We start from the raw sequence: 26,875 nt of genomic DNA, 5'->3' as shown, positions 1-26,875 counted from the left end.
CTAAAGATCGAGCACAGGTAATGACATCAATGATCTTTTCTAAAGATCGAGCGCAGGTAATGACATCAATTACATGACAAGCTACAGTAGTTACCATGGCAAAATTACAACAAAATAAATGCACATACATTTGGCCTGCAAATAATAACCCTGTTATGTTCTGTCTTGAAATTATTTTGTCAAAGTTACAATATGTCTGACTATACCGTTTTTTCGCTTTGGTTTACGTGATTGTGTGAGGGAAGTATTTTGACACCGAACTGCAGCACATTTCGTGCAAACACAATGTGATTCTAAATTTAGATTTTTGTCATAAGCTTTTATTCTGAATAATTCGGGCGGAAGTGTTTCTTGTTCATGTCGGTGGAACACAGTGGATTTGACTGTGGTCCTTAGGAGCAGCAGTGTAAGGTAATTGGTTGACGGGACGCACTGGGAGAAAGCAGTGAGTGAACACCTGGATGTAGGGATTTCACAGACTCATCCGTCTCAAATCGGTTTACACACAGTGCTGCAGAATCTACCATTCGACCTGTAGTTGTTTGACGCTCCACCTGCTCGTTTCTTGATCCCCTTGTATTTCAATAGATTTCTCTGTTCGGAGGATGCGACAGGCCCACGGTGTTCTGCAAACGGAAATATCAGTTACCTGCTGTTTTGCTTTTGGGTGCCTAGAGCTTCATCCTCAACACCGAAAATAAATCCGAATAACTGGGATCATATAAGTAAGACGGAATAAGGAGGCGTCGTGCCAGGCAGGCGTCACTCGGACTCTCCTCCATTCTTCCTTAGCGTGGTATGAAACAACAAGAACACGTCGTTGGAATTATTTCACCTGATTTGTTTGTACGGAAACATCTGGAACGTTGTTCTGCTGCAGGTTTTTTTCTACACTGAGGTCGTGTAAGTATGGATGGGCATGTACAGTGCTGCGATCAGATACAGTTTACTGTTATTGTGTGTTGTGGGCTCAGTCTGTTAAGGTGGCATGGCCTACAGTACCACTGAATATTCAACAGCTCCAGCTATCGGTATGACATGCATTATGACAGTACAGTACAGTAACTGCATTTTTAACTGATATCGAATGGCACATGGCTTTATTGTACTGTATGTCATTTGGAATTCATTTGAACTTCTACCTGCAGGGCTGCACCTAGTTTTTAGTAGAAAACATGAGATAAAATGACTTAATAATTTCTTATCATTACACGTAAAAGCTTAAATCATGACAAAGATGAGCAGAGAATTCAGATGTCACACAGTTAATATTTTAATAATTGTGTCAAATTTTGAAAGATATTGAAGCTAAATATACCATACACACTCAGTGGCAAATTTATAATGTTCAGTTTTTGCTGATATTATCAGAGAGGTGGGAATTCAATTATATTTACATTATTGGGGTCATAGTTAAAGGTAGTGGCTGACTACATTTTCCTGAGAGGTGTTTACATTTTTTTTGTCTTCCCTTTTTACATGCACGAGGGACATTGAATGTTTGAAACACCACTCAATACCATGCTGTCAAGTACAACTCCACCACTAATTTAACCTCAATGCTAAAACAATACACTTGATTTAACATCTCTCTTATTTCTCTCTCTTAACAAAAAAAGAAAGAAAAGAAAGAAATGCTTAACATTGTAAAGATCACAAAAGTAGATTTGATGGCACTATATTTGGATTGCATTAGACAGTACAGGTGAACCTAATAATGTGGCCACTGAGTGCATTTAACATGCAGATAAACCATCAAAATAAGAAAATAAAATAAGTACATTATGGTGGTTAAATAAGTAATTAATTTTCATGCCAATTTTTACTCATGTTTCTGAGGAGTAGGCTACATTGTCTTCATATTTATGATGGTTTTATGTGCAAGCAGGATGTGCCTGATTTTTGCAATGTTATGTAGGTGAAAAAAGGCAGTCCTGGAAATTTGTTTTACATGGGAGTGAAAGGACATGTCCTGATCAAAGATAACTCCCACATTCTTTACAGTGGTGCTGGAGGCCATCTGCATAGCAATGAAAATTTATTGAGTGCTTCCTGATAATGTTCCCTAAAGGAAGCATATATAAGGTGAATAGAATTGGTCCAAGCACAGAACCCTGTGGGACTCCGTGGCTGACTTTAGTGAGCACAGAGGAGTCATCATTAACGTGTACAAACTGAGAGCGATCTGAAAAGTAGGATTTAAACCAGCTTAGCGCAGTTCCCTTAATGCCAACGAAGTGTTCCAGTCTCTGCAATAGTATATCATGGTCAATGCAGGGGTGGCCGGCCGATAGAAGGCGCAAGGGCGCCGCCCTCTCTGTCTCACATCATGTAGAATCACACAGCCCTTCCTTTAATACAACGTTTTTTAAAATGACTTTTGCAAGTATATTCTATATTTTAAAAAGGCAAAATGAATAATATAGTCTGAAGTGAGTTACTAAAATGTAAAATCTGCACTAAATATTCAGATTAGAAATGTCCTACGTTACTAAGTCCTATGTCCTAGTTACTAATAGCTGACATATATCCGGCCCGGGGCGCACACATCTTTCCCCATTGACTCTTGTTATAACTTTGACATGCGCAGTTCGTTCCTCTTCAATACAAGAGATACGAGACAGCGGGGCGCAGGCTGACTGCCTGCTCTCCCTCTGATCGCTATACACACCACCAGCCATGGGGTGGCAGCAGAGAGCGGGTGGTTTGTTCACCCGCGAGCCTGTAATTAAAACCGCCAAGCGAGTGACGTTGAGCGCAGAGTGTCGGGAGTAATTAGCAAACAAGAGCTGTGTCCCAATTCAGGGGCTGCATCCTTCGGAGGATGGATTTGAAGGCCGAATACGTCATAACGCTGCGCGAAGGCTGTCCCAATTCGTCCAAATTCGAAGGATCCTCCAAATGCAGCCGACAAATGCGTCCTCCTTTTCCCTGTATTTGGAGGATGCGTCGCCACTATCCTTCACGTCCTCCCATATCCCAAGATGCTTTGCGCACTGATTGAATTTTTTAATAATGGCGACCTGTTGATATGAGGAGCTCAGTTAACAGTTAGCCTTATTAAAACTCTTCACTTACAAATGTTACAAGCTCGCATTTCAACTAATATCTTATTTTGGGTGAATACTCGATTGTGATTGGCTGCAGGGTGTCCGTTAAAAAGTGTTGTGACACCTATAAAAAAGTTCCTGTCAAATAGCCTGTTTGTTCTAAATTATTGCGCTGGCTCAAATGCTAGTTGGTAACCGTGGCAACAGAAACTCGAACATGAGTGATTTTATAGTTTCCTTTAACCACATTTAATGATCAGAGTGAATGGTGGATAATATTTCTTGCAATAAAAATGATTTAGGAAACTATCTGTCGTTTAAACAAAATCTGGCATCATCCTCTGGACACACACAAGCGGTAAGAGGTGCACTTGCCCTCTGAAATGATACTTTGTATCACGTAACATAACGTTAAGCAATCACCTCACTTCCCTCCACTGATTTGGCCTAATATAATAGTTGCGCCGACCGAGCTGCAGGTTCTGTGGCCAGAGCCGGTTACCTTGGCAACGCATCACAACGAGCGATATTAAATAGTCTACTCAGCCGCCTCTTGTTAAAAACTTTAACGTATTAATAATTGATTTAATATTTATTTCTTTCGTAAGTGACCATGGTAAAAGCGGGATAATGCCCTTCGAGGTGTCCATTATCAGAAATGAATGGAAGACGCGGAGGCGTGAACCGTCCGACACGAAGCTGTGAAGATATTCACATCAGGTGAATTTGTAAGTTGTATAATAGGCTACATTTCGCGCCTCTTACAAGCGATAGGAGCTGTACGGGCGCATCTCCGCACACCATACGTGTGTTTTTCCCGGGTTAGGAGGGAAGAAGTTATGACGTCGTGACGCAATCACGAAATGCTCCGAAGGCTAGACCGTCCCATTTAGCGATAGTTGATGCGGCCGACGGATGATCCTCCGAAGGACCCAGCCTCCGGAGACCGCGTAGGCTGGGTCCTCCGAAGGATGCAGCCGCTGAATTGGGACACAGCTAAGATCATTAGCTAGTCACAGAGAGAGCTGAGAAAGGAGAACAAGAAGAGAGAAAATCACTGAAAACAACGCCGTTCAAGAGGAGAACACTGCAGGAGAAACTGAGACTGAAGGAGCTCGGACCTGACCGGCCAGACGTCTTAATTAGACAGCAGTCCGAAGACAGAGGGAGGAGATATACTCGCTCTTTTTCACGGAGCTGGTATGAGAAGATGTCTTGGCTAACTGGATGCAGTGAGGCAGGTGCTTTATTTTGCTTCCCTTGCCTGCTTTTCCGCACCAAGGGAACTGATCAAGCGTGATCAAGCACTTTTGGCTTAAAGCCTAACGGTTTCAGTTATTTAGACAAAGTGACAATTTTTTGTTGCTTTGATAGTCTTAAATATGAGGATTTGCTGGGTTTTCATTGTCATATAAGGTTGTTAATATAAATGTTAGCTAACAGAAGCACTTTGGGCTTTAAGCCTGATAGTTTGATTGTTTTTTTAAACAAAACGTTCAGTGTTTTTTGCTGTTTTTTTTTTCTTTTTTTATTTGAGTATGTAAATATAAATATGTTGTTCCAAACAATTAGCTGAACAGAAGAAGCACTTGGTACTCTTGGAAGCTGTGAAAATGAATTGTTTCTCTTTTTACTTTTGAAATAAAAAATATATTTATACATTCTTGGTTTGTTTAATGATGGAAAAGGAGATTTTAAGGGTTTGTGTGTACCAATTATATCTTACCTGGAGCCAAACATATCAAACACTGGGGAGATAAATTCAAATTCACTAACTGGTAACATTCACCTGCATTTAACTGTCTATTTGTAAACATAATATACATTAATTCTTGTGGTCCGGCGTTGCCAACTCCGCTTTTTGGTTTGGTAAATTAAGTGCACCCCCCCAAGACAAAAATTCACCAGCCACCACTGGGTCAATGGTGTCGAATGCAGCACTAACATCTAACACGACTAGTACAGAGACAAGTCCTTTATCTGATGCAGTTAGAAGGTCATTTGTAACTTTAACCAGTGCTGTCTCTGCTATGGTGCACACTAAATCCTGACCGGAAATCCTCAAATAAACTATTGTTGTGTAGAAAATTGTACAGCTGATTAGCAACTGCTTAGGACTCACTGCTGTACTTACCATCAAGCTTTTATAGCTTATGTCAGATATTGTGAAGCAATCACATGTCATTGTTTTGTTGAAATTATGCAGTTAGTGTAAGAAGTAACAAGTTGTAAAATAAGGGAATAAGGGCGTAACATTGTTGGAACTTAAAATGAATTCATACTGTAGTTTTCTTTTTAACTAATGGATACTTATTGTGTTATTATGGGAGACTGTATGATCCTGAGCAAGAGCTATAAGTTTGAAGATGCAATACTGAGTTCTTCATAGCATTCCATAAATCTGCTCTGATCTATTACAATATTACCATACACTACCTACCTACTGTGGAGGGGTACAGATGGTAACAAAATGAGGAAAAGCTAACTGCATAGTTCCTAAATAACTATGGCATACATTTTTGATAGTATATCAAAATAAAAAAAAATATATATGACAAGCTGTAGGTGGGTTTTAAACTCAGCACATCTCTTCGAGCAGTGAACCGCAGACTAATGCCAAAACCACAGACAAAAGCAATACAAAACATCTCATCTCTAACCCTTAACAACAGCTCTATGGAAGGCACTGTCAGCTGCCACACACTTGTAGTCTGCCTGTGGTTCTCAATGATGGTTATGCTCAAATTAGAATAGTTAATCGGTAGTTAAAAATAGCCACAGCGTAAAGTCTTTGTGAACTCTTCCCAAATGACAGGTAGTTGCTCAGTAGTTCATACTGTACCCTGTAATAGCAGAATGGGTACCCAGTACTTAAAAATGCCTACAGTATAAATCCTTTTGTTTCCCACAATGTTATCCTCTTGTTCCACAACTTCACATCTTGCTCCCTTGTCTCTACATGTATGTAACAGTATGTACTCTACTGGTACACCAAAAATTACACTGTAAATTTGGGAAAGTTATGCTGTATGTTGTGAGCTGTAATCTAAAGCATTAATAAAATCTTTCTCAGACAAATAACAACAGAACCTTTCAGTGAGTGATGCTGTACAGGCATCCAGCTCCAAGAGAGACAATGAAAAGGCCTTGATGATGGATCCTTACATGCAAGTCAATGCCTCATAGCAAGGATGGTTCCCATGGTGACAGTGATTCACAGACTGAGATAAATGTCCAAAAACAGCTTTAATTTGTGCTGGCTTTGTCAGTGCCCTGATTTTTAAAATTAGTGTATTCCTCTAAGACCTCCCTCATGGAGCTGCCAATACAACACACACACTTCTGGATAGGATTCATTCTTTCACAGTCAGGGAGGTATTTTCCACACCTTGATAACCAAGGAGGGTTGAGTCATGGCCAGCTAGACTTGTATAAACTTGAAAACATTTTGTCTCTCATCCAATGGGCTTCTTGAGTTCTAACTGACAGGTGGGTAATCCCAGGTGTTAAACGTCTGTGGGGCCATTATTACGGTCATTCAAACCACTTTCATTTGTGGTCCTGAATGTGTAAGGTTGTTGTAGTCTCGATTTTACAGCCTCCTTCACTCCTCTTTCAAACCATCTATCTTCCCTATCTATCACCAGAGAAACTTAAGGAACAGACACCCATGTTGATGTTAAATTTCAGCAAGCACGGCCATTCTGTGTTGGATTGACAAGATGGTCTTTAGGATCCTGAGCACGTCTGTTGTTAAAATGTACTGCACTAAGATGTAATTTTATGGCTCAAGCCTTTGAAGATAACCCAAATTTGCTGTTTTCCAACATCTGCATGGCAATCAAAAAGCTGAGCTCAGTTGTAAAGCAAAGTGTTGTTCATGAGTGACCTATTTGTTCACTGTCTCCTTATCCTCAGTCCTTTCTGTTGGTGTGATGGCTGTGTTGCTGGTACTTCTTCTCTCTGTGCTCCTCCTGTCCCTCCACACTACCAGTGGAGAGTCTCCTTCCTGTCCTGTGAGCTGTCGCTGCTACAGCCTTACTGTGGAGTGTGGCTCCACCGGCCTGAGGGGCATTCCCAAACACGTTCCTCCAGCCACACAGGTAGGTACTGAAAGAGGACATGTACTGACGTTACTACAGGTGTTACATAAATCTTGAACGATACCAGAATTTAACCAATGACATACCTTTCACCATAAGTCATAGTTCTTTGAAAGTTTCATCACGCGAAGAAGGTGCAGTTTTCTTTACAATTACAATTACAATTTGTCATTTGGTAGACATTTTTATCCAAAGTGACTTACGTACGAGATTTTCATACATCACAAGCAAGGTTCTAGATGGGAGAGAACAACTAAGTGCCCTAATGCAATTTTCTGGTCCAATTGGACATAGGTACTACGAGGCAGTGCTACGAAGTAATGCATAGAGTGCATAGAGTGAACAGAGAGTTTATTTATTTAAGAAAGAAGGTGTTTCGTAAAGAGCTTGGTCTTCAGTCTTTTTCAAAATATCGAGAGGGACTCTGCCGAACGAATGGGGTTTGGTAACTCGTTCCACCACCAGGGAACCACCGAAGAAAATAATCTAGCTGAAGATTTAGGTCCTTTTTGAGCTGGCAGCACCAGGCACCATTCATGGGCAGAGCATAGTGAGCAGGAGGGAGTATAGTCCTGAATGAGGAAGTTCACATAGGTCGGAGTGGTTTTGGAGGCAATTTTGTAGGCAAGCATCAAGGACTTACACTTGATGAGGGCAGCAACTGGGAGCCAGTGGAGGGATATGAACAGTGGAGTGACGTGCTCGTTTGAGCTGGTTGAAGACAGACCCTTGAGGTACCCCTATGGACAAGCACTTGGATTTAGACACTTCTCCCCTCCAAGATACTGCAAAAGATCTCCCTGAGAGGAAGGATTCACACCAGGGGAGAGCAGATCTTGAGAAGACGAGCTCAGCGAGTGTGGAGAGGAGGATTTGGAGGTTAACCATGTCAAAGGCAACCGATAGGTTGAGCAATAGTAGAACAGATGATTGACAAGTAGCCCTAGCTGATTGTAGCGTTTCCACTACAGATAAGAGCGCAGTCTCCGTAGAGTGTTTGCGTTTGAAACCAGATTGGCTGGGATCATGCAGGTTGTTATCAGAAAGGAATTCAGAGACCTGATTAAAGACCATGTGCTCAAGAGTCTTGGAAAGGAAAGTGAAGAGTGAAACCGGCCTGTAATTTTCAACCTGAGTTGGGTCGAGTGTAGGTTTCTTTAGCAGTGGGGTTACTCAGGCTTGTTAAAAAGCATTGGGCAACACACCCGTTGTAAGTGAGAAGTTGATCGTGTGGGTGACAGCAGGGATAAGTGTGGGTGAGATGGCCTGCAGGAGGTTGGAGGGTATAGGGTCCAATGGACAGGTAGTGGGGTGAGAGTCAAGCAGAAGGTTGGAGGCTTACTCCTCTGTGACATGGGAAAATGAGGAGAGTGAGGCTCTGTTAGCTGGTGATATCCTACTGAGTTGGTCAGGCTCAGAGAACTGGTTGTTAAAAGCAGAAAATAGTCTCCAAGCATCCTTGGTGCTGCAGATTTTCTCCTGATAGTAAGTGGACTTGGCAGTTTTTAGATGGGAGGAGAATGCAAACAGGAGAGTCTGATAGTCCCTGAGGTCGGATCTCTGACTTTTCTCCATTTCTCTCGGCTGCTCTGAGCACCGCCCTTTGCTCTCTGATAACACCGGTGAGCACTGGACTGGTGGGGGTTTAACAAGCAAGTTTGGATGAGAGTGGGCATAGATTGTTTTGAGAGGCGGCTAGCGAGGAGCAGAGTGTCTCTGTTCTCATTCACAGGTAGTGAGGAGAAAACACCGTGAGGAGGTATGGTTGCCGAGACCTCATCGGAGAGTTGAGCAGGTGTGAGGGATTTGTGGCAGAGCTTGAGCATGCTCTGGTAAGGATACGGATAATTGAATAAAGAAGTGGTCTGATACATGTAAGGGGTTGACAGTTAGCTTAGCCGTGCAACAGTTTTGAATTGCAATAAAGTCGAGAATATTGCCCGCTTTGTGTGTGGGAGCAGTGGAGACCTGTTTGAGGTCGAATGAGGACAGCAGAGAAAGGAAGTCAACTGCGTGGGGTTTGTTAAGACGGATATTCATGTCACTCATGCCAATCAGTGGGGTATCATCTTCAGGAATGGTTGAGAATAACATGTCCAGTTCAGCTATAAAGTTCCACAGTAGCCCAGGTGGGCGAGACCAATATATACAGTTTAGTGGGAGCCGTAACCATGATTGCATGATATTCAAAGGAGGAGTCTTAGAGGAATAAGCTTGATGAATTTCCAGTTTTTGGAAATTAGTTCACCCATGACACCTCCATGTCTATCAGGAGTGTGGTGTGGGAGGTGTGTGGGAGAAAGTCCCATGGTGTGTGTGCGCAGTGTAGTAGTGTAGTGGAGTAGTGTAAGAGTAGTGGTGGTTACCTGTGTCCCTGCTCAGTGGACTTGCGCAAGTAGACTTGCAGGTCTTTACCCAAAAGGGTCTTCACACAAAGGCCGACTTATGACGCTTCAGTGCGGCCTGTATGTTAAATATAGGAAATGCCACAGCTGTGCCCCCTCACAGCTTGTCACCACAGTTGAACCTGCCCCTTCAGGATTTCGCCAACTAGTGGTAAATAGAAGGCGTGACCTACGTCAGCTGACCCTACTATCGAAACTCAGAGAGTGAGAGCAAGTGCTCTGACGACAATAACAACAATAACAGCAAAGTCTGCTTACAGCCTAGATCCTAATGTGAGCCAGAAATAACGACAGCTATTTATATGCTGGACTTAAATGATAGAGACCCATTGCAGGTGATCAGTCAGAACCACACAGATGTATTTAGTTCCAGTGCCTTTATGTCCACCAGTTAGTTAAGTTAAGTTTTATTTTGCACAATTTAAAATACACAAATAACAAAGATAACAAATATTATACAGTACAGGGAGAGGCAGAAAACCCAGTGGTCTTATTTAAAGCCTCCACCGAAGTAATAATAATAATAAATAATAATAATAAAATTTCACAATATTATAGAAAACACAAAATAAACAAAGAACATACAACTACATAAATGTGATGGCAAACTAATAATAACAAAAAATATATAAACAGCAACAATAAGAAGAAAAATAATGTCAAAATGTGTGTGTGTGTGTGTGTATGTGTGTATGCAGAGCAATGGTAATGATACTGATACTGATGTCTATAAGTGAAACAAATAAAACATGGATACATGGCGAAGGCAGTTACAAAACAGCAATTAATTGGTCTTTTAAGCATTGTTTGTAACATTTTATAGAAGAACAGTTTTTCCGTCAGGTGGGAAAAGCCATTCCATAATTTGGTACCCCTAAATCTTAACGAAAATTGACCTCTGCAAGTGAGAAATTTAGGAGGATGAAGATCTGAAGATTGATGAGTTGAGTAAGAATGAACCTGGGGGTTTGCTTTAAAGTAAGTCTTGAAATGCTTTGGAATATTCCCTTCACTTGAAAATAACTAATAAATAAACACACATATTTGAGACATATTTATGTCATAAATAGTAAGAATCTAGAGTTTCTGAAATAGAGCTTGGAATTGAGGATCCCTTTGACTTTGAGTGTCCTCAGCACCTTCTTTGTCACCAGCTGGGCTCTAAGGGGGACCTGCGGTGTTTGGTTTACTGAGTGGACTTCTCACATCCAGCAGCCACCAAAGTGGGAAACATTTGGCAGGTTAAATCTCCAGTGGATTTGCTGGTGTGGGAACTGAGCTTGAAGGTCTGGTTGAAAGGCTGTAAACGCCTCTTGCAGTTCCCAGTCACCTCCTAAATATTGGTCCCCTAATCTGATAGCAGTTGGAATGGCTTGCCGCTCCAAGATTTGACCATCTCAAAGCCATGAGCAAGGGATCTGTGTCAAGACTAGAGAACGTATCAGTATGCATGGCTTGGGTGATCATGCATTTGAATAATATCCCTAGCATTTCTCACTTCTTTGCCCTATTTGTACGGAATAGGGCCCAAAGCAGTCAACACCTGTGGTGAAGAAGGCTGGCTTATACGGGTGTAACCATCTTGGGGGTTGTGCCATCTCTGACACCTGAGGCAGCCCCACTCTTGTTACTGGGTGCTTGATGTCTAGCATGACTACATTGATAACCTCTGGATCAGGAGGGCTGCTATGGCATAGGCAGCCACCCAGCTGGATGAGCTCATCATTTCCATTAAATTCTGGGACCTGAGGAGGCAGCTGCTCCTAATCACTGGCTTCCCTGACTTCAGCTGGACAAGGTGTAGAGAAGCAGTCTAACTGCACTTGCTAAAGGAGGGAGGTTTTTGCCTCATGGTTAATAGCTGTGACTGCATCCTTGACTGCTTTGTTTAAGAAGTGTGCAGCAGCAGTTATCATTTGAATAGAGTGCCATCAGGTATAGGAGGTGCAGGTGGTGCAGATGGTGCAGAGGTAAATCTACACAAGGCTGGCTTTCTAAGGTCCTTGCTATGAACTGAAGGTGTCTGAAGGTGGGGTGTCTGGCAACTAATCGGTGCTATTGAGCAGGAGAGGTGGCCTGAGGCTCCAGCTGCTATCAATTGTTAGCCCAGAGAGTTGCTACCCCCATCTAATGTCATCTACAGGGACTCCACGTAACACCAGGTGTTACCAGAATGCCCAGATCCTGAATCTCTCTGGTGCCTACAAACACCTTAAAGTGGCATGAGTCTGACTTCATCCAGGTGAGTACATTGGTAGTGTCAGTCCATAACACAACCTGCTGGATGGAAGCCCAGTGTTGAGTAACTGTGCTACATGACCTCCTGTGCATAGCCCCAGGCATGAGATGGATTACTGCTTCTTTGGAGCCACTCTTGACCATGCTGTGATGAATGCCACTCCAATCTCACCACTTGGACTCTCAGTTCTGATGAATGCCGCAGAGACATATGCCTGCAAGGCAGGGCTTGGAAAGTCCCTTTTGAAATATAGGCTACAGATTACTAGTTACCATGTTAAAATCTAGAAAGTAATGCAACTGTTTTAATTACTTCATATTTTTTTTAAATACATCAAATTGTGGTCTTATCTGCTCCCACAGCCCTGGACTTACAGGACAGGGTGGCAGTTTGTCAGTACCTCTTGAGACCTAGGCCTGTAGACAGTTGTTTATGTAGAAGTACTTCAAGACTGACTCCCTGGCTGCATCACCAGGCTGTGTGGTCCAAGATGTGTTTTTGCAGTGCATACAGTATGTGGCACAGCAGAGAAGCAAGGTGTGCTCTGAATCTTTGTCCAATATAGCGTATGTCTCCAGATTTAGGCCTGTTTTGCTGAGCGCCACTTTGCTAACCTTGAGGTGAACTCATCTCATGTAGTGCTGATTATTATTATTATTATAATTTTGCAGCATATTTTGAGGTCACACTTTACTGCTCAATGGTTTTTACCACAGTGCCAGCAGCAGTTCTCGTCTTAGGGCCCACATATGTCTCTGAGTGCTGTTGAGATGCTTGAAGTTGGCACAGTTATTGAGTGAGTGACTATTGTTAACACAATGTCTTTGAGGCCTTTCACACAATGCAATTCAATTCAGTTCAGTTCAGTTTTATTTGTATAGCGCCAAGTCACAACAAAAGTTATCTCAGGACACTTTCGATATAGAGCTGGTACAGGCTGAGCTCTTTTATCTACAGAGACCCAGCAATTCCCTCATGAGCAAGCACTTGGCGACAGTGGCAAGGAAAAACTTCCTTTTAACGGGTAGAAACCTCAGGCAGAACCAGGCTCTGGGTGGGCGCCCATCTACCTTGACTGGTTGGGTGAAAGAGGGAGAGCAAGAGAGAGAGAGTGAGACAGACAGACAGAGACAGACAGAAATGCAGTCAGAGAGAGAGAGAGAGAGAGAGAGAGAGACAGAAATGCATACACAGTAGCAATGACAGTGGATGTAGTAGCAGTTGCAGTGGATGTCAGGCAGGGCCATGGCAGGAGACGCAGCTGTAATCCACAATCCAGATTCAGCCACTATCCATGGGAACCTGCGAGACGACAAAGCACAGAGACTCAGGGGAAGAAGCTAAGTTAGTAACACGCTGTGGTAGGACATGAAAACGTGCAGATGGAGAGGGAGAGAAGGACAGAGGAGCTTGGTGTATCTTTGGAGGTCCCCTGACAGTTTAATGCTATAGCAGCATTACTAGCATTACTAACTATAAGCTTTATCAAAAAGGAAAATTTTAAGCCTGTGTCTGCCTCCTGGACAAAGACTGGAAGATGGTTCCACAGGAGAAGAGCTTGATCGCTAAATGCTCTGGCTCCTGTTCTACTTTTGGAGACTTTAGGAACCATAAGTAGGCCTGCATTCTGGGAACGCAGTGTTCAAGTGGGGTAATAAGGTAGAGGGTATCTTTAAGATAAGAAGGTGCCTGGCCATTTATGGCTTTGTAAGTAAAGAGGAGAATTTTAAATTCTATTCTAAACTTCACAGGGAGCCAGTGCAGTGGCTAATATCAGAGAAATATAACCTCTCTTCCTCGTTTTTGTCAGAACACATGCTGCAGCATTCTGGAGCAACTGGAGAATATTCAGCAACGAATTTGGGCAGCCTGATAGTAAGGAATTGCAATAATCCAGCCTGGAAGTTACGAATGCATGGACTAGTTTTTCTGCATCATTTTGAGACAGGATGTGCCTGATTTTTGCAATGTTACGTAGGTGAAAAAAGGCAGTCCTTGAAATTTGTTTTATATGGGAGTGAAAGGACATGTCCTGATCAAAGATAACTCCCAGATTCTTTACAGTGGTGCTGGAGACCATCTGCAGAGCAATGCCATCCATAACTGCTATGTCATCAGAAAGTGAGTTTCTAAGACGTGTAGGGCCTAGTACTATAACTTCAATTTTGTCCGAGTTTAGCGTCAGAAAATTGCAGGTCATCCAGGTCTTTATGTCCTGAAGACATGCTTGTAGTCTAGTTAACTGACTAGTTTCTTCTGGCTTCATTGATAAATGTAGCTGGGTATCATCTGCATAGCTGTGAAAATTTATTGAGTGCTTCCTGATAATGTTCCCTAAAGGTAGCATATATAAGGTGAATAGAATTGGTCCAAGCACAGAACCCTGTGGAACTCCATAGCAGACTTCAGCGAGCACAGAGGAGTCCTCGTTAACATGTACAAACTGAGAGCGATCTGAAAAGTAGGATTTAAACCAGCTTTGTGCAGTTCCCTTAATGCCAATATGGACCAAAACTCTCTTTGTCCTACTTTATCTTGTCTTCTCTCCATCCAGACCATCTTTCTCCAGGACAATGTGATTGGTCAGATCCATCGACAGGACCTCACTCTGCTGGGGCATCTGCACTATTTGTACCTGCAGGTAATAAACACACACATATACATACATAAAACCTACAGGGTTGGGTATAATGAACTGGTCCTGAATTGGAACCATAGATTTCTTCATTTGTTACTGATACCTCAATGCAAAATTTGGACCTGCTGAGCTTTTTTCTACATCACCAGTTAAACCATATAAGCATTTGTATATTATATGTGGTGTATATTTTGTGCTTACAAGTGTGGATAATCTTCACTGTATTAATACGAAACAGTGAAATGTAATTAATACCCCAGAAATGTTTTGCTTTTATCTTTCTGACTTGACAAACTATTTCATGCAGCAGGTACAGAGTAATAATGTTGTATGTTTGATGTTTCAGAGACACAATGATGAAGAATCAGGTAATGCTAGGGTGTAATAATATTTATATTATTAAGAACATTTCCTTGATATTTTATTAAAAACAAAAGAATGCATTGTCATTTATGACAAAAGGCTGTTTATGACGGCCTAAATCTGTTATAACTTCATGTTTTCCTTCTTTTCTTACTCACCTAACACCACAAGGATTTTGTCAAGAGAATGAAGTTGTCATATTAAAAAACGTGTTTTCACTCAAAAATGCTATCATTTACAGAAATTGCCCTTTAACAGAAGTACCACTTAGTATAAAAGAAAAACATGTTTCTATTGTTCTAATAGAAAAATCTGAGCAATGACCCCCACTCAAAGACTGCAAAGAAAAATATAAAAGCAACAAACAAACAAACAAACAAACAAACAAAAACATATGCTTACTTGAGTTGAAATGAAATAGATAAATATTGGCAATTGAATACATAGATTACCAGACACGAAGACAACTTTGTCTTACATTATGCCACTTAACACAGCCCACTCTCCAAAGGGATATCTTCCAGTGTACTTTGCTACCACTGTGAAAATCAATGAAACACACCTCCTGTCACATCCATTGTCTCCTTACCAGCTGCCACTCTCATCTGCTCACCTGCTCAGTCAGGACTCTTCACTAGTCAACCACGCCCATCTGCTCAATCACCTGGCGCACACCTGGGACTCATCACTAATCAGTGCAATACTTAAGCGGCTCTCACTCACTCACTCATTGCCAGATTGCTCTTCGCCTTCATACAAGACTCTCCAGCAATTATCCTCGGACGGATTTCGCGGTATCGACCCAGCCTGCCTTTGACCTCGGCTGCTATCCTACCCCCTGGTAACTACCTCTGCTTTGTGAACCTGACTACGTCTGTCGTCTTGCCCTTCCTGAATCTGATACTGTGTGAGACTGTGTATTGTTTGGCATACCAAACATTTCGCAAAGCCATTGTTTGCCCTGGACGGAGCACCAAGCCCGCCCCAACCAAGAGACTCATGAACTTGCGGGTTCAGGTAGTGCTGCTTTTAGATCCTGGTAATACCCGTTACAACTGCCTGGCACCAAACAGAAGAACATCAAACAGTTTTAACACATGGAATTTACAAATATTTTGTGTTTTGATATTTGTTTTGATTGGTGAGATTTTACTGTATTAAGCAATTTCCATTCAGTGGAATCTTTACATTTCTTGTCTAGTCTCCAACAAATAAATGCTTGCAACACAGAAAAACAATAACATATTTTTCAGATTTCTTTTTTTTTTTTCCCAGTGTTCCCAGTTTGCATGCACTACCAGCTGTACCCTTCTGGTCCAAGTTTTAGGAACACCATCACTGTATAATTCAGCTGATCAGAGATAGAGGGTACCGTGCAGTTTCATAATGATCTCATTTGTTTTTGGTGATTACACAACAGTTTGACACTTAGTGTGATATACTACCTTCAAAAGAGAACTCATGATGAATTTAAAAAGGATGAAAACTGATGCAGCAGAACCTGAGAGTCATCTTTCTTTCCTGTCAAATCCTGACATCTTCATTACCCACAATGCAACTGCAGACAGTATAGTCAGAGATTCAGTCAGTATTCTAGTAGCAGCTTAGGTAGGTTCAAGGTGCTAACTTGAAGCATAGATCAGGAGTGGGCAACAATGGTCTGGCAAGCTAATTTCTTTCTAACTTCGCACTTTTTTCACATATGCAGTAGTACTCTCCAACACCTGGAACCAGACTTTGCTGTGTAAAATCTATCCTCGTACCTAAATAACTGAATACGTTGATTGTTAATGACTCTCCAATCATTGTTGGAGAGTACCAACAACAATGACAAAGGCCAATCTTCCTCAATCCAGACCTTGTTAAAAGAGTTGCTGTTTGCTTAGGTTTAGGCACCAAGACTACTTTGTTAGATTTAGGCAACAAAATTACTCAATTAGGTTTAAGCAAATATTAAATCAAATCAAACTTATTTATTTCATACACTTCATACAGTCTAGGCCAAATGTGCTTCACACACAGAACATAAATACCTATTAAATGCATATGTGGAAACTCGAGCAGGTTTGGTTATTAGCAGATATTAGGATAGTTATTGATACCAATAACTGTATTAATATTAAAGTATTAGTGAGAATTAATTATAATCGGACACCACCCTAAGATTAGGACCAATAACAAGCTGTGGATGCAGTCTCATAAGGGGCTGTTATTTTAAACATTGGCTGTTAAAATGCCAATGTTTAAAATAGCATTTTACATTTATCAGGTGAACAGTGAAGGATTGAATCCGAGCACTGACCCTCACAACCAGCTGATACCACAATGCCCATTATTATAACAATAAGAATCTTTTTTTTTTTCATTTCACTTACATTCCACAATTGCCAACTCCTATCATCCACAACCTAGCTTGTTCTGCTTATTGGTATGCTCAGTCTCTCTTTTATGAGTTTAGTGAAAATCCCATCCCTTTGGGATTTCGCTGGCAAGCAACAGATAGAGGGTGTGACCCGCATCAGTCAACCCTACTATCAAAACTCTGAGAGTGAGAGCAAGTACTCCTTGACAACAACAATAACAAAGCCTGTTAACAGCCTAGATCCTAATGCAAGCCAGGAATAACAAGACAAAACACTTACTGATCAATTGCCAACTCCTATCATTCACAACCGAGCTTGTTCTGCCTAATATGTTCGATATTTCTATTGGCCCAGTTAATACTCTTTTTGGGAAGTCCAACAAGAAAGCCATTAGTGTAATTTAGCCTAGAGGAGATTCATGTATGAACCAGTTTTTCAGCATCTGACTGAGACAAGATGGATTTAACTTTGGAAATATTTGTAGGTGGTAAAATGCAATGTTTATTTGGACTGAATCTCCCACCTATGACCCCAGCGTCTACCACAAGGACATCAGTCTTGTTACTGTGTAACTGCAGAAAGTTTTGGTCATCCAGTGCCTTACATGCTGTATTACCTCTTCTAGATCAGTGTTTCTCAAGTGATGGGTTGTGACCCAAAAGTGGGTCGCGGACCCGTTTTCATTGGTTCGCGGGCCTTTGCCGGGGCAAAATAAATAAATAAATAAATAAATAAAAGTTAAGAAAAAAAAAGTCCTGTACTTTTATTTTGAAGGGGTTTTTTTATGAAGCGGAGTGCCGTCTTTTTTCCTCAATTTGGGTCGCGTCATTAAGGGGTGATGGTGGGTCCTGAAGCCAGACCAGTTGAGAACCGCTGTTCTAGATCAGTAGAGGTAGTAGGTGAAAAATTATGCATTGTGCCCACAGAGATATGATGATGCAAGGTCCGAGACAGGCCAGATCAATTGGTACATGAAATTGTGTTTTTGAATCTCAGAGACTTTGTCTTGGAACAATGTGACAATTCCATGACATTTGACTAGCTTGTGTAGAAAAGTTGATTTGGTTGTGCGGCTGTGGATCAGGAGGTAGAGTGGTCATCCAAAGTCGGTGGTTCGATTCCTGGCCTCGGCAGTCCACATGCTGAAGTATCCTTGGGCAAGATACTGAACCCCAGAACCACCCCCAATGCTGTGCCATCGGTGTGTGAATGTATAACGCTTATAATAAGCAGGTGGCTTAGCTACTGTATGAATGTGTGTGCAAATGAGTGAATGCAGACTTCAGTTGTAAAAGCGCTTTGAGTGGTCTTCAGACTAGAAAAGCACTATACAAATACAGTCCATTTACCATTTCTTTACTATAGCACTTAAGCACATTTTTGAGGTTTTTGAGGTGAATGAGCAGCTTGGTGTTCTGCCACTTGGTGGTGTCCCCTGAGATGACAATGACAAAAAACATAAAACTTAAATGATCAGCATAGATGTTAGCAACTCCTGCACCGTTCCTGTTGCATCTTGCATCATGTATAAAGTTTAAATTTTCAGGTGAAGTTTCCATCCATCCTCTGTTGCCAGTCTCATCCAGAGTTAGAAATCAAAATCACTGGTGTCTACAGCATGTTTAGATGGACAAACAGACAGATGAGCCCCTCTCTATTTTGCTGTGGGTAAGAAACAAATTCAAGATGGAAGCAAGTCAGATTTCTATTCCAGCAGAAAAGAATCAAAACAGAAGAAACAGCACCGGACAATAAAGGCACTGGTTTTTATGCAGGGTAAAAGGCAGTATTAGTGGTAGAAGCTGCAGATCCTGAGCAATAAACAGCAAATATTTTTTGGCCATCTTCTCATGTTACTCCTTTTCCAGAACAACACCATCTCTGCAGTGGAGCCTGGCTCTTTCCAGAACCAGGGTCAGTTGTTGGAACTGGCTCTGAATGGGAACAGGATTCACCTGGTGACAGCTGATATGTTTCAGGGGCTTGAACATCTCCGCATTCTTTACCTAGCAGGAAATGACATCACACGCCTACTGGACTACACCTTCCGTGGCTTACAGGTAAGGCATGTTAAAGGCATATGTATGATGTCCATTAGATTTCAGATTTGAACAAAAATCTCAATACAGAGATAAGATTTATTCTGTTTCCTGCTCAGCATAGCACTTTTCTTCATTCCTATATGATGTTCCATACATTATATGTACCATTCCCTCTATGTCTCTGCAGCGTCTGCAGGAGCTCCATCTGCAGCACAACAGTATAGAGATGTTAGCAGACCAGGCACTAGTTGGTTTGACTTCTCTGGCTCTGTTGGACCTGAGCAGGAATAATCTTCACACCATTGGCCCTGCGTCCCTGCGACCTCTGGTCAGCCTACAGGTGCTGCGCATCACAGGTTAGACAGGACTACTGACATACATGTTAATGTAAGAACATTATGGATGGTCATGAGATAAATGTGGTTGGAGACCACATTGTGGTTGTCTTTTTACTTTCCTTAAAACTGCAAACTGCATTGTATACATGTGGGTTTAATTAAAGAAATGTGGTTCATATACACTGAACCAGGCTGGCAGACCCCTCTTGACTGAACACTGGTTGTCATATTAAAAAAAAAAAAAAAAAAAAACCCAACACATTTTATTGAATCAGTTTATTTCACATTCTGCCTAGAGTTATTCCTTATACAGTCAATGCATTTCTCTCTCTTTCTATGGTTACTTATACTCCAGACAGTGCAGTTTCTTCTGAAGTTCAGTCCAAAACCATTTATAAAAAACAAAAACAAAAAAAACGTACATCTTCATTCCTTATATACCTTATACAGTTGAAACCAGAAGTTTACATACACTGTAAAAAAGACACATAAACCTTTTTTTTCCCTCACTGCCTGTGTAGCAGAACTGGGGCCTCATTTATAAAACATTGCGTAGAATCCATACTAAAAGTGTGCGTACGCCCAAAAGCTGAAAATGGCGTACGCCAAAAAATATTCAGATTTATAAAACGTGCGTACTCACACCTGCACGCAATTTTCCCTTTATAAATCACACTCCACCTGGAAGATTGCGCAGGTGGATTCACCTCACATCCCGCCTCCGACACACCCATATTTTACCATGAATGGTCAATGCAAAGTACCTCATGAATGTCTTTGCATATAAATATGCCTGCTGATCAATGGCATTTTACGTTCGATCATGGCAGAGAAAAGAAAAAGAAATTTTACGGAGACTGAAATCGAGGTGCTTGTGGGTGAGGTGGAGGCCAGAAAGGATATTTTGTTTGGTGGTCACAGTAGTGGCGTCACGAATACAATAAAAAAAAAAAAATGAGTGGCGGCACGTCGTCACCGCAGTGAATAGTTCCAGTGCCACAGAGCGATCTGTGGCAGAAATTACAGATCCCTACACTACTGTGCGTCAGGATGAATGAGTCATGTGTTGACCCAGGCCACCGTGCCACTACATTCGTCAAGATCATGTCCGAGGTACAAATAATTTGTACATTGAGTGAATGCACATTTTTTCGATTCACATAAGCAAATTCATTTTCACCCGGAGCCCTTATAGCAATGTGAGTGCAGTCAATTGCGTCGATTATATTTGGGAAACCGGACATTGCTGCAAATATCCCAGACCTAAGGACATAATTTAACTGAATTATATCAAACCCAAAAGGGGCTTTAAACAGACAATGTAACATTATATAATATTAATCATATCAAACACTTACCTGTCGGCTAATTCCCACTGAAAGGAGCCAGTCGCCAGAAACCCCAGAGTGGTCAGCACCTGGATATGCACCGGGATGGCGCGGTTCCGGCAGGTGGGTCTATCTAACACTGGGCCCAGTTCAGCACATAGATCCAACAGCACCGCTCTAGGGAATCTAAATCGGCTTATTAGCCAGTCATCATCATGGGCCAGCAAATCTCCATGGTCCCTAAAACTTCTCTCCATCCTGATCCTACCATTTGCGTCATCTTCCAGCAGTGCCAGCGCATCCATTGTGCAGCATTACGCACGAGTGTCACCGCACTATTTATATGCTTACTCAGCAAATTGAATGATTGTTACACACCTTGTCAGAATTACTACTAATCCATCAGTGCCATCCACCGCTCTGTATCATTTGAAGATGGAAGTATGATATATGAACATTGTGCATACAGTAGTAGGCCTAACGGCTCACTAAAGGAACACATCTATAACACTGCAGACTTGGGTGTTTATGATTACGCGGGTCTATAAGTCTGATATGTGATGACATTAAATGTATGAGATCAATCTGGCTTCAATTCACCACCTCACCATCTGCACCGCCAGTTTCCCCGTCTCCAAAATGTTCGTACGCAAGCATCAAAGTTGGCGTACTGGTGCGCACATTCTCACGCTAAGTTTATTTTTATAAATCACAACCTTTGCGTAGGAAGTTGCGTACGCAACTTTCAAGCCCCATTTTGTGCGTAAGCAAGTTTTATAAATGAGGCCCCTGGTCTGTAACTGACCTTCTTTTCCCCTCTCTGCATTCCTCAGGAGAAATGGAGTTATAAAACAATCAGACTTTTAAGAGTTATTGACCATTTGGAAGGTTCACAGGAAGGTGTGAACTCAGGCACAGACAAGATGTCTGGTTGTAGAACAACTTCTCACATTCTTTCAGGGCAACAAGAGTCACTGATGGCTCCCACTTCAAAGGGTATCTTCTGCTCAGGATGTTCTCATGGAGGTGCTAACTCTTTCTTGATAGCCCATGGGAGTTAAGGACAATAAAACTGCATGGATGGACAAATGCCATGTCTCAGAGGAATCTACAAACCAGATAATGCTGATGGGTTGTAAATTAGACATTCCTGAAGCAAACTGTGCTGTATATCTGTGTGCCTCTTTTCTAAGATAAGATAAGATAGACTTTATTTATCCCACAATGGGGGGAAATTCACATGTTACAGCAGCAACAGGACAGAGTACAAGAAGTCAGAGGACAAGAGGACAAGAAAAATATTGCACAGTATTATATACCCTATGGAATTTACAATATATACAATACGTACACCCTGATTTACTTATATGTATTACTCATTTAAAAATGACGATTGCACATGAAAACGGGAAAAATGTGAAATGTGATCAGTACGGCTTGCATTTGAGTTGATGTTATTGTGCACTGTTATACAGCCTGATGGCTGTGGGCAGGAATGACCTGCGGTAGCGCTCCTTCCTGCACTGGGGATGTAAAAGTCTTGTACTGAAGGAAGTGCTCAAGGTCCTCACAGTGTGGTGCAGGGGGTGGGAGGAGTTGTCCATGATGGATGTCAGCTTGGCTAACATCCTTCTGTTCGCCACCTCCTCGATGGAGTCCAGTGGGCAGCCCAGGACGGAGCTGACTCTCTTAACCAGTTTGTTCAGTCTCTTCCTGTCTCTGTCCGTGCTGCACCCTCCCCAGCATACTATGGCATAAAACACCGCAGAGGCCACCACAGTGTCATAGAAAGTCCGGAGTAGAGCCCTGCACACACCAAAGGACCTCAGTCTCCTCAGCAGGTGTAGGCAACTCTGGCCCTTCCTGTACAGGGCATTAGTATTGTCTGTCCAGTCCAGTTTATTGTTGAGGTGAACACCCAGGTACTTAAATGAGTCCACCATGTCAATGTCCGAGCCCTGGATGTTCACCGGTGTGTGAGGGGAAGGTTTTCTTCGGAAATCAATAATCATCTCCTTGGTCTTGCTGGTGTTTAGGATCAGGTGGTTCTGCTGACACCAGTCCACAAAGTCCGTGATGACCCCCCTGTACTCCTGCTCATTCTCCTCTGACACACAGCCAACAATGGCACTGTCATCAGAGAATTTCTGCAGATGACAGAGGGTGGAGTTGTGCATGAAGTCCGAGGTGTAGAGGGTGAAAAGGAACGGTGACAGCACCGTACCCTGGGGGGCCCCTGTGCTGCTGACTGCCACATCTGACACACAGCTGTGTAGCCTCACATACTGTGGTCTGTCAGTGAGGTAGTCGATGGTCCATGCAGCCAGCTGTTGGTCCACACCAGCCGCCTCCATTTTCCCCCGCAGCATTGAAGGCTGGATGGTGTTGAAAGCACTGGAGAAGTCAAAAAACATGACTCTCACAGTGCTCCCAGGGGACTCCAGGTGAGACAGGGCCCGGTGTAGCAGGTAGGTGATGGCGTCGTCCACCCCGATGCCAGGTCAATATGCGAACTGCAGCGGGTCCAGCACAGAGCTCAACTGGGTGCGGAGGTGGCTGAGGACGATCCTCTCCATGGTCTTCATGAGGTGGGAGGTTAGGGCGACAGGTCTGTAGTGGCTTGGTTCCCTGGGATGGGCTGTTTTTGGACCCGGCACCACGCAGGAGGTCTACCACAGGGCTGGGATTCTCTCCAGACTGAGACTCAGGTTGAACATGTACAGAACCACCTGACTGAGCTGGTCTGCACACTCCCTGAGCACCCTGGAGCTGATGGCGTCTGGACCTGTGGCTTTCCTGGCCTTTGCCTTCCTGAGCTCCCTCCTCACCTGGTCCATAGTGATGGAGAGGGGGGAGGGGGGTGACTGTGGGGGGTAGTCCAGAGCTGTAGGTGGTGGTGGTGGTGGGACCTTGACGACAGCGGAGGTTTGAGCAGAGTGGTCTGAGGGGAGCTGAGGTGTTAAGGACTGCAGCTGAGGGGAGACGACTGGCCTGGAGAGGTGTGAGGAAGTGGGGCCCCAGTGAGAGTGGGCTGGAGTGGGGGCAGAGTCAAATCTATTAAAAAACAAGTTTAACTCATTTGCCCAGGCCTGATCTCCAGTGGTGGTTTGTCCGTCCCCACTTTTGCCATGGCCCGAGATATGTTTCAGACCTCTCCACACATCTCGGACATTGTTCTTCTCCAGGCGCTGCTCCAGTTTCTCTCTGTAGTTTTTCTTACACCTCCTGATGCTCTTCTTCAGCTCCCGCTGTACTCTCCGCAGCTTCTCCTTGTCCCCTGAGATGAAGGCCCTCTTCTTCTCATTTAGCAGAGCATTCAGTTCAGGGGTCACCCAGAGCTTGTTGTTGGGAAAACACCGTACTCTCTTGGATGGCACAGTGTTTTCCACACAGAAATTGATATAGTCCGTGATGCAGTGAGTCAGACTGTCAATGTCCTCCCCATGAGAGCTGCATAGTATGTCCCAGTCAGTGGTGTTAAAACAGTCCCTCAGTTGCTCACATGCCTCCTCAGTCCAGGTCTTCACAGCCTTCCTCTGTGGAGACTGTCTTTTGGGGTTGTGATCAGAGGGACCAAGAGGGGGGATTGGGGTGGAGGTGTATGCGTCCCTGACATTAGCATACAGAAGGTCCAGAGTTTTATTGTCCCTTGTGTGGCAGTTTACATACTGTGTGAAGTTGGGGAGAGTGGCAGAGAGAGAGGCATGATTGAAGTCCCCAGAGATGAGAAAGAGGGCCTTTGGGTGTCTTGTCTGCAGCGTAGACAATGTGCTGTTTATGCGCTCACAGGCAACAGCAGCATCAGCCGACGGGGGGATGTACACAGTCAGCACAATAACGTGAGAGAACTCCCGAGGAATGTAGTATGGCCAAACGCTGACTGCAAGAAGCTCAATGTCCCTGCTACAGAGCTTCTCTTTAACAGTGATGTGGCCAGGGTTACACCATCTGTTATTAAGAAACACACACAGTCCACCACCTTTCTTCTTACCACTCTCTGCCACTTTCCGGTCCGCACGGACAAGGGTAAATCCATCTAAGGAGACAACAGAGTCCGGTGTGTCCTGGTTCAGCCATGTCTCTGAAAAACACATAAGACTGCTCTCCCTGTACTCCCGATGCAGCCTTACTAGCGCCGATAGTTCGTCCATCTTGTTGGAGAGAGAGCGGACATTTCCCATGATGACGGCCGGCAAACATGGTTTATACCTCCATCTTCTCTTCCGGCGCTTGAGACCCCCTCTACAGCCTCTCCGTTTCCTCCTTATCTCTGCTGGAATCTCTGGTTTCCCAGTGTGGAGCAGTCCAGTGTGTCTGAGGGCTAACAGCTGGTCCTGTGTGTAGACAATAGAGCCATGGCTGAAAGGGTCTCCCAAGGCAGACTCAAAAAGTCCAAAAAATAACAGAAAAAAGAGCACAAAAATTACAAATGTGGAACCCCTACTTGCGCATATGCATAGGGGTTTTAGAAAAAAAGAAAGGACACAAGAAAAACACACAGAAATACAAAAAAACACAAAAGTGAGGAAAACAGAAGACAGAGCTGCTGCAACTTGCTGCCACTCACGCGGCGCCATCTTGGATCAGGATAACACACGAGGATAACTAAATCTCTATGTTTGATTTAACTGTGGATGTTTTTACATTACTAAGCCTGCGATCTGTATAATAACAATGCTTTTCTGGTGTTTCTAACTTACAGGATGATAAAACTGTGATTTTAACTATCCCAAAAGTTTCTCTGAGTTTCTACAGTGGAACCATCTAGGGGTTCATAGCGGTTAGGTTGAATGTGCTTAGCGGGGGGACATTTATTAATAAGTAACCATAATAGTGATAATCATTTCGGCAAATGTAGTCTGCCCTTCTTTATTCCTTCGTCATATTAAGGTAGTTATACCCTTAGTCATCATGTTTATTAGGATGAGTATTAGGAAATGTTATCATGTTTATTGTTGAATGTTGTCATTATTCATCCAAGGTGTCTGACGCATGCTGTGAACAATGTTGAAATGCCATTGAAAATTGATCATTTAAAATATCTTCAATTGACCATAGTGAGAAGCAGATGAACCCCTCGTATAAATCATTAGTCAGTTCTCGCTCTATGAGGTGAAATCACGTTGCGTGTCTGCGAACCATCCCACATGCGTGATAACCTATTGATTAGACACGCCCTGGAGCAAGTATATTAGCTGTAGCATGTTGCGGACACTCAGTTAAGTTAAGTTTGTGTTTGTGTTAAGTTTTAGTTTAGTAGTTTTCGTCTTTTGTTAGTCTTCAGTCTTCTTTTTGTCTTTGTCTTAATTCGTCTTCATTCGTCTGTCTTACTTCTTTATTCGGGAAAATGTATTTTTTAGTTTTTTTTTTAATCTTCACGAAACTTTAATTTTTGCTCGCCACGTTAAGCCGCATGATCTGTTTTGTTTTTGTGTTAAAATTCTAGCAAAGTAATAATAATTTTGAAGACACTTTCGACCAGCCCTCAAAGAGTTTCTTGATTTTATTATTACCAATCTAAAGTCTCGCCACACGATCGCCGACTCAACCTAAAACCTGTAGCTTGCTGCTGACCTGCTGGTTCGAGTTAAATAACCATCAGAAGTCGTTCCTCGTCTGCAGCCGACACCGAAGATCCTCAGCTCCCGAGACATCCCTGTCCAACACCGGCTCTCAACTGTGATTTGCTTGATTCGTCCGGCAGACCGCAGCGCAGATCAGAGCTACGGACGGTAACGCGGAACCTCTTCATGTCAGTTCGGAGCAGACATCTACACGAGCGTCGCTGACAAAGTAGGCATGCTTAAGCGGTTTTGAATAAGAGTTGGTCCGTGAGGTTAAGATACTGTCAATTTGTCTAAATTCTCTCAACCGTTCATTCCACAAATTAACTTTGCATTCGCGTCCCCATTTTTCCCTTAAAACCTACTTCTCACTATCGCCAAACTCATTCTGCCATTACTTTGCAATAAGTTTCTGTCTGCAGTTGTTTGTGTTACTCCGTGT

At 42.8% G+C, this 26,875-nt stretch overlaps 1 protein-coding gene across 8 annotated transcripts in view; it reads left to right on the top strand.

Moving 5' to 3' along the window:
- The first annotated feature begins 357 nt into the window (after positions 1-357).
- Positions 358-26,875, top strand: part of LOC143315078 (leucine-rich repeat-containing protein 24-like) — a 46,736-nt gene continuing 20,218 nt past the window's right edge. Inside the window, exons 1-5 of one of the 8 annotated variants that reach the window (XM_076722543.1) lie at positions 358-445; positions 589-7,153; positions 14,352-14,438; positions 19,030-19,221; positions 19,391-19,559. In XM_076722543.1, coding sequence (XP_076578658.1) covers positions 6,986-7,153; positions 14,352-14,438; positions 19,030-19,221; positions 19,391-19,559 — 616 coding nt within the window. In that variant the 5' untranslated portion in view covers positions 358-445; positions 589-6,985. Of the gene's footprint in view, positions 19,222-19,390; positions 19,560-26,875 lie in introns of all 8 variants that reach the window. The other 7 variants (XM_076722535.1, XM_076722596.1, XM_076722561.1 and 4 more) reach the window with 7 other exon arrangements.

Source organism: Chaetodon auriga, chromosome 3 (assembly GCF_051107435.1).
Source record: "Chaetodon auriga isolate fChaAug3 chromosome 3, fChaAug3.hap1, whole genome shotgun sequence".
NCBI lineage: Eukaryota > Metazoa > Chordata > Actinopteri > Chaetodontiformes > Chaetodontidae > Chaetodon > Chaetodon auriga.
The sequence above is the reverse complement of the archived record's forward strand: the minus strand, read 5'-3'. Positions and strand labels throughout refer to the sequence as shown.